General features: G+C 44.7%; 1 protein-coding gene across 2 annotated transcripts in view; it reads left to right on the plus strand.

The window, feature by feature from the left end:
- Positions 1–13,052, plus strand: part of LOC119930499 (high density lipoprotein binding protein) — a 66,369-nt gene that overhangs the window by 24,471 nt on the left and 28,846 nt on the right. For both annotated transcript variants that reach the window (XM_038748870.1, XM_038748869.1), the window contains exons 6-14: positions 212–418; positions 2,979–3,194; positions 5,717–5,923; positions 7,579–7,686; positions 7,960–8,064; positions 9,155–9,233; positions 11,250–11,389; positions 12,222–12,326; positions 12,777–12,890. In XM_038748870.1, coding sequence (XP_038604798.1) covers positions 212–418; positions 2,979–3,194; positions 5,717–5,923; positions 7,579–7,686; positions 7,960–8,064; positions 9,155–9,233; positions 11,250–11,389; positions 12,222–12,326; positions 12,777–12,890 — 1,281 coding nt within the window. The remainder of the gene's footprint in view (positions 1–211; positions 419–2,978; positions 3,195–5,716; positions 5,924–7,578; positions 7,687–7,959; positions 8,065–9,154; positions 9,234–11,249; positions 11,390–12,221; positions 12,327–12,776; positions 12,891–13,052) is intronic.

Here is a 13,052-nt window from a genome sequence, read left to right on the forward strand (position 1 = left end):
TACCCCACAATGGGCTCACAGTCTAGAGGGCATCTTATTAGTACAGTGCTCTGCACACACTAAGTGCTCAATAGGTACAATTGAATGAATCAATCTTATTGGTTGCTGAAAGGCAACGAGTCCCAATTTGCTATTCAGCAAATCTTTCGACCCACATTTTGAGAACCCCTCTTCTCCGCCCACCTCCTCCTCTGTGCTCCTCGGCCCGTAGGCTTCTGCGACCGTTCCCATTCCCAAGGAGCATCACCGCTTTGTCATCGGGAAGAATGGAGAGAAGCTCCAGGACCTGGAGCTGAAAACCGCAACCAAAATCCAGATCCCCCGCCCCGATGACCCCAGCAACCAGATCAAGATCACTGGCACCAAGGAAGGGATAGAGAAGGCCCGGCACGAGGTCCTCCTCATCTCTGCTGAGCAGGTAACGGGATCGTAATTCAGTAGCCACTAGTCATTTCTTTTTAAAAATCGGACCCTAGTTTGGCTCCCCGACGTGTGCCCCGGGGCAGTTAAATTGAACTGGATGCTGGTTTGGGGGCGAAAGGGAGTTGCCTGTTGTGTTATCCCAGCCTGGTTTCATCCCAGACCTATTCCCACATTGTGAGGGGCGAAGAATAGGACGAAAATGCTACTGGTAACCTGGTGATGGGGAATGGGAGAGGCTAGTGCATTGGCCGGGGAGAGGAGATGGGAGCGCAGCCGTAAATCGTGGGAGGAAGGCATTTACCTTTCCGTAATGCTTAGCTGTGATGTCAAGACAGTTTGGCCTCTTGCGTGAAGTCTGGTCTTAAAGAACGGAAAGAAGCATCACACCTAGTTGAAAGAGCACAGGCCTGAGAATCAGAGGACTTGGCTTCCAATCCCAGCTCTGCCATGTGCCTGCTGTATGACCTTGGGCAAGTCACTTCTCTGGGCCTGTTACCTCACTTAATAATAATAATAATAGCATTTATTAAGCGCTTACTATGTGCAAAGCACTGTTCTAAGCGCTGGGGAGATTACAAGGCGATCAGGTTGTCCCACGGGGGGCTCACAGTCTTCATCCCCATTTTACAGATGAGGTAACCGAGGCCCAGAGAAGTTAAGTGACTTGCCCAAAGTCACACAGCTGACAACTGGCAGAGCCGGGATTTGAACCCATGAACTCTGACTCCAAAGCCCGGGCTCTTTCCACTGAGCCACTTCTAAGATAATTGTGGTTTTCGGTAATAATAATAATAATGGTATTTGTTAAGCGCTTACTATGTGCAAAGCACTGTTCTAAGCGCTGGGGAGATTACAAGGTGATCAGGTTGTCCCACGGGGGGCTCACAGTCTTCATCCCCATTTTACAGATGAGGTAGCTGAGGCCCAGAGAAGTTAAGTGATTTGCCCAAAGTCACACAGCTGACAATTGGCGGAGCTGGGATTTGAACCCGTGACCTCTGACTCCAAAGCCTGTGGTCTTTCCACTGAGCCACGCTGCTTCTCTGTTAAGAGCCTAATATGTGCCAGGCACTTTACTAAGTGCTGGGATAGAGCAATCAATCAATCAATCAATCGTATTTATTGAGCGCTTACTGTGTGCAGAGCACTGTACTAAGCGCTTGGGAAGTCCAAGTTCGCAACATATAGAAACAGTCCCTACCCAACAGTGGGCTCACTGTCTAAAAGGGGGAGACAGAGAACAAAACCAAACATACAAATAAAATAAATAGAATAGATATGTACAAGTAAAATAAATAGAGTAATAAATATGGGTTTGGACAGAGTCCCTGTCCCAATAAAATAAATAGAATAGATATGTACAAGTAAAATAAATAAATAAATAGAGTAATAAATGTGGGTTTGGACAGAGTCCCTGTCCCATGTGGAGCTCACAGTCTTAATCCCCGTTTTACAGGTGAGGGAACTGAGGCACAGAGAAGTGAAGCGACTTGCCCAAGGTCCCACAGCAGGCAGGTGGTGAAGCTGGGATTAGAACCCAGGTCCTCGGACTCCCGGGCCTGTGATCCTTCCAATGAGCCACACTGTTCCTCAAAAATGGGAATTGAAAACTGTGAACCCCATGTGGGACAGGGACTGTGTCCAACCTGATGAGCTTGTATCTTCCCCAGAACTTAACACAGTGCACATAGTAGGCACTTCAAAAAAGCTTTTTAAAAAAATACTTGTGACATATTGGTCATCTAAAAAGTGGCCATAACCCAGGGCATCTCTGTACTGGCAGTTAGTCTTGGATTCTGAAGGCGATGTTTCATATGTTTTTAATCCTCATTCCTTTCCCCCTCATCCCCCTCTCCATCCCCCCCATCTTACCTCCTTCCCTTCCCCACAGCACCTGTATATATGTATATATGTTTGTGCACATTTATTAATCTATTTATTTATTTATTTATTTTACTTGTACATATCTATTCTTTTTATTTTATTTTGTTAGTATGTTTGGTTTTGTTCTCTGTTTCCCCCTTTTAGACTGTGAGCCCACTGTTGGGTAGGGACTGTCTCTATATGTTGCCAATTTGTACTTCCCAAGCGCTTAGTACAGTGCTCTGCACATAGTAAGCGCTCAATAAATACGATTGATGATGATGATATTTTGCCAATTTGTACTTCCCAAGCGCTTAGTACAGTGCTCTGCACACAGTAAGCGCTCAATAAATACGATTGATGATGACGATAGCGTGGTTTACCTCTGCAGGTCCGTGTTCTGTGCTGCTTTAAACCCGATGTCTCTATGTGTTGCCAATTTGTACTTCCCAAGCGCTTAGTACAGTGCTCTGCACGCAATAAGCGCTCAATAAATACGATTGATGATGATGATAGCATGGTTTACCTCTGCAGGTCCGTATTCTGTGCTGCTTTAAACCCAAGTGGGTGTTAAATGGACTGAGAGATGGGAGGTGCATTGTCCAGCTAGGTATACTCTATGTGTACGTAGAATGGGTATGTGCGGCTCGTAAATTACAAATCCGCCTGCAATTATTTCCCTAATCTTTCAGGATAAGCGTGCTGTGGAGAGGCTAGATGTGGAGAAGGTGTTCCACCCCTTCATTGCTGGACCCTACAACAAACTGGTTGGCGAGATCATGCAGGAAACGGGGACGAGGATCAACATTCCCCCGGCCAGCGTCAATCGGACGGAGATCGTCTTCACGGGAGAGAAGGAACAGTTGGCCCAGGCTGTGGCCCGCATTAAAAAGATCTATGAAGAGAAGGTGTGTTTCTTTAGAGGGAGTCCCTTACCACTGCCTTTTATTGCTTTTAATCCTCATTTGGTCCTGACCTAATTACCCACGCAGTGAAAACCAGCTGCTAGAGGACCAACCCGACTTTTTGTGATGTCAAATGGGTGGTTTTGCTCCTCGTTACCGTAAGCATTCTGTCTGAGTTCCCGCTGCCTTTACGTTTGTGATGACTTCTCAGCCAGTGGAAGGTGAGAAGAGGAAGAGTTTTAGGTGGGCCAGAAATTGTGAAGCAGAAAAACCTCTGGGGAGGGCCAGCTTCTATGCAAAGATTGGCACGTTTCTTAAAAGCTCTTAAGGTCAGGAATTTGCATCTGATCAGCTTTTGGGCCTGACTTTTTGTTTTGTTTTTTTTAATGGCATTTGTTAAGTGTTTACTATGTGCAAAGCTCTGTTCTAAGCGCTGGGGCAGTTACAAAGTGATCAGGTTGTCCTATGGGGGGCTCATAGTCTAAATCCCCATTTTACAGATGAGGGAACTGAGGCACAGAGAAGTTAAGTGACTTGCCCAAAGTCACATAACTGACAGTTGGCGGAGCTGGGATTTGAACCCATGACCTCTGACTCCAGAGCCCGGGCTCTTTCCAGTGACCCTTGTCATGCTGCCAATGTTTTTCTGATTGGGCTATGCAGTTTCCTGTAGTTTTGGAAAGAACCTCGATAAATCATTATCCCATAGCAGCATGATAGCAAGGAGAATTCCTATAAGGTGTGAACTGTGAAGTCCATCCCTTTTAATAATAATAATAATGGCATTTATTAAGCGTTTACTATGTGCCAAGCACTGTTCTAAACACTGGGGAGGTTACAAGGTGATCAGGTTGTCCCCCGTGGGGCTCACAGTCTTCATCCCCGTTTTACAGATGAGGTAACCGAGGCACAGAGAAGAGAAGTGACTTACCCAAAGTCACACAGCTGACAGTTTGCCGAGCTGGGATTTGAACCCACGACCTTTGACTCCAAAGCCCGGACTCTTTTCCACTGAGCCACGCTGCTTCTCAGTGGTCTTTTAGTGCAGTAACGAGCTTTAAAGACTTTAGAGAAGCAGCGTGGCTCAGTGGACAGGAGCACGGGCTTTGGAGTCAGAGGTCATGGGTTCAAATCCCGGCTCTGCCAATTGTCAGCTTTGGAAGTGACTTTGGGCAAGTCACTTAACTTCTCTGGGCCTCAGTTACCTCATCTGTAAAATGGGGATTAAGACTGTGATCCCCGCGTGGGACAACCTGATCACCTTGTAACCTCCCCAGCACTTAGAACAGTGCTTTGCACATAGTAAGCGCTTAATAAATGCCATTATTGTTATTATTATTATTGTTCCAACATTAAAACTGTGCCCTGTATTCTGTCGCATGACTTATTATTATCCTTATTATTATTATTATTATTTAAAGCTATTCATTTCCTAATCCTGAAGCATCATCCATCAGTGGTATTTATTGAGCACTTAATGGATGCAGCTACTATGCTAAGTGCTTGGGAAAGTATAATGCAACAGAGTTAGTAGACATGGTCCCTGCCAAAGGGGAGCTTATAGTCTAGAAGGATAATAGGGGAAACAGTAGAGTCTTAGGATAAGTACATGTGTGTTGTGGGGCTGAGGTGAATATCGAAATGATTTAAGGGCTACAAAGCCAGGTGTCGAGGCAATGCAGAGGGGAGGCCAAGGAGGAGAAATGAGGGCTTAGTCAGAGAAGGCATCTTGGAGGAGGTGTCTTTTTTTTTTTTTTTAAGGAGGGTTTTGAAGGAGGTTAGCGTGGGGGACCCGCAGATATGAAAGGGGTGGGAGTTCCAGGTCAGAGAGAAGACGTGGACAAGGGGCTGGGAAGTCGAGAAACAGAGAATAGATTGGTGTTAGAGGAGCAAAGTGTGCGGATTGGGTTTTAGAAGATGAGCCAGTTAAGGTAGGAGGGAGAGAGCTGATTGAGTGCCTTAATTCCAGTGGTAAGGAGTTTCTGACTGGGGGGTCAATGGGCAACCTTGGTAGGCTTTTGAGTGGGACTATAGGAACTCAATTTTTTCAGAAAAACAATCTGGGTAGCAAAATGAAGTATGAACTGGAAAGGTGAAGACTGGAGGCAGGGAATTCAGTGAGAAGGCTGATGCAGTAGTCAAGGTGGGATATAAGTTGGGGAGGGTTGTTGGCTGGGAACGTCTCTATATGTTGCCAACTTGTACTAAGCGCTTGGGAAGTACAGTGCTCTGCACACAGTAAGCACTCAATAAATACAGATGAATGAATGAATATAAGTGCTTGGATCAACAAGATAGCAGTTTGGATGGAGAGGAAAGGGTGGATTCTAGAAACATTGTTATCTATGTCTATGCCTGAAATATCCTGATCAGTTTCGAAGTGTTTTTTAGGAGTAGCCTCCCTGTCTTTTGTATTGGTTTTTGCCTTATTCCTATTCTCTTCCTTTCTGGGTGTTTCACCGAGAAACACGGTGACAGTTGCCATTCTTCCACTAACCGGCTGCCTTCACTGTTCTTTCCTTTAGAAAAAGAAGACCACAACCATTGCCGTGGAGGTAAAGAAGTCTCAGCACAAATACGTCGTCGGGCCCAAAGGCAATTCCTTGCAGGAGATATTAGAGCGAACCGGAGTTTCAGTTGAGATCCCACCTACAGACAGCAGCTCGGAGACTGTGATACTGCGTGGCGAGCCCGAGAAGTTGGGACAGGCGTTGACTGAGGTCTACGCCAAGGTAATTCCTAGAACATAGCTACCTTAACCTTTCAACGAAACCCCGTAGATTTTACTGCTAGTAATAATGGTCTTAAAAGCTTAGAGAAGCAGTGTGGCCTAGTGGAAAGAGCACGGGCCTGGAAGTTGGAAGGACCTGGATTCTAATCCCGGGTCCGCCACGTGTCTGCTGTGTGACCTTGGTAAGTCACTTAGCTTCTCTGTGCCTGTTACTTTACCTGTAAAATGGGGAAGAAGACTGTGTGCCCTGGAGGGATGATGATAATAATAATAATAACGATGGCATTTGTTCAGCGCTTACTATATTACTGTGTGCTTACTATGTTCTAAGCACTGGGGGGGATACAAGGTGATCAGGTTGTCCCACGTGGGGCTCACAATCTTAATCCCCATTTGACAGATGAGGTAACTGAGGCACAGAGAAGTGAAGTGACTTGCCCAAAGTCACACAGTAGACAAGCGGTGGAGCCGGGATTAGAACCTCTCACCTTTGACTCCCAAGCCGGTGCTCTTTCCACCGAGCCACGCTGCTTCTCTAATAGGGACTGTTACCAACCTGACTATCTTGTGTCTACCCTGGGGCTTAGAACAGTGCACGGTACATAGTAAGGGCTTAACAAATAATCAATCATATTTATTGAGCGCTTACTGTGTGCAGAGCACTGTACTAAGCGCTTGGGAAGTACAAGTTGGCAACAAATAGAGACAGTCCCTACCCAACAGTGGGCTCACAGTCTAGAAGAATACCCTTCCCCCTGCCAAAAAAAAAAAGGATGTGCTAAGCATTGGGATAATCATGTCTGACATGGTCCCTGTCCCACGTGAGGATGCACAGGCGAGTGTCACAACGGGAATTAGAATCCAGGTCTTCCGATTCCCAGGCCCGTGCTATTTCCAGTGGGTCATATTGTTGCAAAGTAGAATCCTAATACAGGGGTCATCGGGAACCCTGATGGGAAATGTAGTAGTTCAGAATGCTCTTGGCACTGCTAACCCTCCGCCCCCACTCCCCCCAGACATAGACACTTCATCATCATCATCATCAATCGTATTTATTGAGTGCTTACTATGTGCAGAGCACTGTACTAAGCGCTTGGGAAGTACAAGTTGGCAACATATAGAGACGGTCCCTACCCAACAGTGGGCTCACAGTCTAAAAGGGGGAGACAGAGAACAAAACCAAACATACTAACAAAATAGAATAGATATGTACAAGTAAAATAAATAAATAGAGTAATAAATATGTACAAACATATACATATAAACAGGTGCTGTGGGGAAGGGAAGGAGGTAAGATGGGGGGATGGAAGGGGGATGAGGGGGAGAGGAAGGAAGGGGCTCAGTCTGGGAAGGCCTCCTGGAGGAGGTGAGCTCTCAGTAGGGCCAAACTTTTATCTCAGCACTCTTAGGTGATCTATTCTAGACCCTCCTAGGTATTTACAATCTTATTTTACACTCTCATACCAGAGAGGGGATTAGAACCCAGGCCTCCAGCCTTTCAAGGCTGTTACTTTCCCTCTGAGCCACCACAGGCCTCACAATCTTGTTCAATCACTTCAATCTTGTTGCCACCATTCAAAAAGGAACTCATTTTTACTTTACTTCCCTTACGCACTGAAGCACATAGATCTGAGCTGTTTGTTTCTTTTCTTCTAGGCCAACAGTTTTACAGTCTCCTCCGTCTCTGCCCCTTCTTGGCTTCACCGTTTCATCATCGGCAAGAAAGGACAGAATCTGGCCAAAATTACTCAGCAGATGCCAAAGGTATGCTACTTTGAGTCCACTCTCGAAAGCAAAATCGAGGAAGGTTTTAATTGTGGATAAAACACACTGAATTCGCTTCCTGAAAGCCAATTGGAGTTCCTAGATTTTTCCTGCTCGCTGTGTGTATACCAAGAAAGGGAATATCTACTGCTGGAGTGTGGTGGGAGGGACAGAAGTTGATGAACGCTTTGGTTTTGTGAATTGCCGGCAGCGTTCAGTTCAGTCGGGCAGTTCAGAACTCTGACTGGATTTCTTATCCTGTGTGTCTTGCAGGTTCACATAGAATTCACTGAAGGAGAGGATAAAATCACTCTGGAAGGACCAACTGAGGATGTGAATGTGGCTCAAGAACAAATTGAGATCATGGTCAAGGATTTAGTAAGTCTTTCCCAATATGTGACCCGAAGAGTTAGACTTGGTGTGCTCTGAGAAGAAGGGATTTTAGGGAAGAGTAGGCAGGGATGTGGAGGCTTTCTGTCTTAAAAATTTCTGTGCAACTTCCTTACGTAATTGAAATCCTTCACCCAGCTTTTAAAACGGTCAAGGAAGTAAGATGGGCAGTGTAAGCCTCAAAAATGAGAGAATTCCTAAAATTTTTAGAAAGGGAAACTTCTTTTCCCCTCCCAACCCCACAGCAGTTATGTACGTATCTTTAATTTTATTTATTTGTGCAGATGTCTGTCTCCCCCCGCTTCCAGACGGTAAGCTTGTTGTGGGCAGGGAATGTGTCTGTTTTTGTATTGTACTCTCCCAAGAGCTTAGTACAGTGCTTCCCACACAGTAAGCGCTCAATAAATATGATCAAATGAATGAAAACCCAGTGGAAAGGGGAGAGGTATTCGAAAGATGACATTTTGAAGAAATACTTGAGAAAACTTGGGTGTGGGGATTCCTTCATCTGAAAGAGGACAGAGACTGCTGAACAATATTTAGAAACCTTTTTGCCTTAGCCAAAAAGACTTGTATTTTTTTTTGAGTGGGCGGTTGTGCACGCACACACACGCACACTTACTAGTGTGCCAGGCACTGTATTAAGCGCTGGGGTAGATAAAAGATAATTGGGTTGACGCAATCAATGTCCCCATTGTACAGATGAAATAACTGAGGCACAGAAAATGTAAGTAACGTACCCAAGGTTACACAGCAGAAAAGCGGCGGAGCTGGGATTAGAATCCAAGTCCTGATTTGCCAGGCTGCAAAGCAAGAGTTTGGCCTCTGTGTTTCCTAAATCAATCAATCGTATTTATTGAGCGCTTACTGTGTGCAGAGCACTGTACTAAGCGCTTGGGAAGTACAAGTTGGCAACATAGACAGTCCCTACCCAATAGTGGGCTTACAGTCTGGCTTGCAGAACACATTTGTCTTGGATAGTGATTTCGCACTTCACCTGCAATGTAGCATATTGAGCCCTGTTACTTTTCGTCACCTTCCTGAGCTCCTTGGCCCTAATTATGTGTTCTTCCCACAGATTAACCGGATGGATTATGTAGAGATCAATATTGACCACAAATTCCACAGGCACTTAATTGGGAAGAGTGGTGCCAACAGTGAGTTGTTTTGGTTTATTGTAATAGACTAATGTACCAGTTCTGTTGGTTTTCACTGAGAAGGACCAGAGGCTTTGTGTTTTTTTTTTTTAACAAGGAAATGGTTTGTTCAGTGACCTTTGACACCGCTATCGGAAGGAAATGGTTTTGGTGCAGAATCTTGACAATGTGGAAAAATAAAATCTATCTTTTTTTATGATCCTGTAAAGGAAAGCCATAACCTATAGTTATTTGGAGGCCATGAAACGGTAGTTGGGTAAATTTCCCTTTTCCCCTTAGGACATTACTTTATGGGCCTTCCTAATCTACATTTCCGTGTAGCTGACTTTTCAATCATAAGTGTTTTCCAAATCTACCACAGTAGCCCTGTTGAAGGGCCTGTCTGTTACACCGAAGGCTACTCAGAACTCACCTATGCTATTTGAGTAGTGGCAGGAGTCGTATCCAGATCATTGAAGTCTGAGGGGATGGGTTTGTGCTGAAGACTGGTATTTTTTAATAATAACTACGGTATTTGCACAGCACTTTCTATGTGTCAAGCATTGTTCTAAGTGCTAGGGTAGATACAAGTTAAGTCGGACACAGTCTCTGTCCCACACAGGACTGTCCAAGGGAGAACAGGTTTTGCATACCCACCTTTTGTTGAGGAAATTGAGAAATTAGGGGACTTGTCCAAGGTCACAGAGCAAGTTAGTGGCAGGGTTGAATTATAACCCAGGTTCTCGGACTATGGGGCCCATGCTCTTTCCAGTAGACCATGTTGCTTTGATACGATGGGCTTTTCTGCCCTTTGTTATTTTCCTGTCATCCTTGTCCTCATTTACTGTGTACCTTAATGGTAGGGTTTGCGAGTGTTTCTGAATGCTGCGTGCACCTTGTGAGCGGTTAATCCATTAAATGGACATGTTTGGGTGGCCCTTCGGTTACTGCCACATACGGGATGCTCCCATTCGGGCTCTGGAGTTGCTGTTGCACAGCTTTAGTAGTGTGTGTTCTTGGGGACGCAGCGTGGCTCAGTGGAAAGAGCACGGGCTTTCGAGTCTGAAGTTGGGATTCAAATCCCGGCTCCGCCAATTGTCAGCTGTGTGACTTTGGGCAAGTCACTTAACTTCTCTGTGCCTCAGTTACCTCATCTGTAAAATGGGAATGAAGACTGTGAGCCCCCCGTGGGACAGCCTGATCACCTTGTAACCTCCCCAGCACTTAGAACAGTGCTTTGCCCATGGTAAGCGCTTAATAAATGCCATTATTATTATTATTATTGTTCCAACATTAAAACTGTGCCCTGTATTCCGAGGCGCATGACTCCCTTGGTGATGCCTTGCCCCCAGAATTGTACATCTCAGTGGAAAAAATGAGAACATGTAATTATGGAAAGTGACTAAAAAACATTCCCCAAACATAGAGCACTCAGTCTTCTATAGAATACCAGATCAATGAGACAATTTTAGGGAATTGAAAGCACTCTTTCTTCGAGTATATACTTTAAAAGAAAAAATCTGAATTTTGATCTACCCTACTCAAGACCCTTCTGAGATAATTCCTTGTTTCACTTGGCCCACAAGCCAATGGGGCTTTCTTCAGTGTTCGGTTTTAAATTTAGAATAAGGTAATATTTGTCCTGCTCCTTGGCCTCAGGACACAATAACACCTTTTAAGGTACCTTTGAAATTGTCCTAAAACTTAGAAAGTAGTTGAATCTGCCCTCGTAACAGCTGAAGAGAATGAAAAGATAGATTTTTTTTTTAGATGAAGACTTCAGTTCTCATCAATCGGATGAAGGCCTGTAGTAGAGAAATGTTTCCTAAAGATAAGAAATACATTTCTGTATGTTTAACTTGGAATTTTAAGTAAAGGAGTTTTTTTAATGACGGGAATTCCAGGTCTGATGCGTGGACTCTGGTGTCCTTAGGATACCTATCGGGTGGATCATGGGCTAGCTCTAGCAGTGACTGTGTAACAGTATCTTTCATTAAATAATTGCATTTTGCGTGTGTTTCTGTGTGTGTCCTGTAGTTAACAGAATCAAAGACCAGTACAAGGTCTCTGTACGAATCCCTCCTGATAATGAAAAAAGTAACCTGATCCGAATTGAGGGAGACCCTCAAGGAGTACAACAGGCCAAGAAAGAGCTGCTGGAACTTGCTTCCCGTATGGTGGGTTAGAGTTCTGTTTCTTCCCCCGCACTGTGCTGTTAAAACTCTTTACTTCTGACTTGTTTTAGAGCAAGAACTAGTCACTACCTACAAGTATTACCCGCCAGTTTTTTCCTTTTTCCATTATCAGGCTGGGCTGACTAGGACTTCTCAAAAAGCTCTTTAAGTCCAAATCATGAAACCTGGTTTTGCTGACAGTGGAAATTAATATTTTTGAGTGGTAGAGGAGAACTCTTCATGTCAAGAGCCGCGTCTCCATCCCTGGTACTTCAGAATTGCACCCAGTGGGTGTGCAATAAAATATTACTAACATGCTCAAATTTGGGAGAGATGTACCAAACAGCTATGGTTGTTTAGGATTCGAGTCAATCTCCTTTAAATTTTATTTGATTCTTAGGAAACCCATTATAGCTGGTTCAAACAGAAGCATAGTTGTCTTTAATTAATCTGGATCGACTAAAATATTTTTTTGTACTCCTGCCAATGTGGGTCATGTAATTTGGAGGACTATGTAGCTGCTTTCTATTATTCCGAAGCCGTTCCAACAAATTTGGTTTCCACAGCTGCAGTCCACTCTCCAGCTTCAGGGAATTAGCAGTGATATCAGCATGGTTCTGTTAGCATTACATTGGACTCCCAAGTTTTAGTCACTAGTGGTGTAAACTTCCCCGAAACACTCACATTTGTCAGGATTTCAGCCAAAAGCCTAGACTTGAACTATGTTAGTAGGGAACTCTTTGGATTACCCCCAGTTCAGAGTTGAGTGAATAGTCCGAGTGAACTTGCTTTCACTAAGCACAGTAGCAATTGTAATCTGTATGGGTCTTTCCAGGAAAACGAACGTACCAAGGATTTAATCATTGAGCAGAAATTTCATCGAACAATCATCGGGCAAAAAGGTGAACGAATCCGTGAAATTCGTGACAAATTCCCCGAGGTAAGTCTTCCCCTAAGAAGGGTCATGTCTACGTCACCCAAGTTGAGAACGTGAAGTGATTTCACATCTTCTCTCAGAGGCTTAACAGCCTAGGGACTCTGCTGAGTCTCATTTTCAACAGGTTTTATTGAGCGCCTACCTGGTAGGCCGTGCTAGGCAACCGCGGGGAATGTGGATTAAAAAAAAAGGTGGGTTCTCTGCCCTCGACTTACTTAAAGGATAATGGGGAAGACAAGAAGATGGAAATTGAGGAAAGCACAATCATTAAAGAGGTTGAGGGGAGAGCTGAACTCTGGTGAGCAGAAACCAGGCTCCCTAAGGAAACCAAACAGCTTGCTGTGAAGGGAATCTAATCCTTGAGGTCGGGAGCCTGGTAGCGTACTTTGTGGCGGCTGGCGACGTGGTTGCCTCTATAAATTGAGCTGATAAAATCTCGATCATTTCTCCCAGGTCATCATCAACTTCCCGGACCCGGCGCAAAAAAGTGATATTGTCCAACTAAGAGGGCCCAAGAATGAGGTGGAAAAATGCACCAAGTATATGCAGAAGATGGTGGCAGATCTGGTATGTGTGGTCTTGTGCCCCCGTATTACACGTGAGAATGTTGAAACTGCATGACTCTGCAGGGTGTGGAATATGAGAGGTCTGGTTTCCGTCCTAGCTTTGCTCGTAACTTTTAGTGACACAGTTTATTGGGATTCCTATGTCAAGTGTTTGAATTCATGT

This window comes from Tachyglossus aculeatus, chromosome 7 (genome assembly GCF_015852505.1).
Source record: "Tachyglossus aculeatus isolate mTacAcu1 chromosome 7, mTacAcu1.pri, whole genome shotgun sequence".
Taxonomy (NCBI): Eukaryota; Metazoa; Chordata; class Mammalia; order Monotremata; family Tachyglossidae; genus Tachyglossus; species Tachyglossus aculeatus.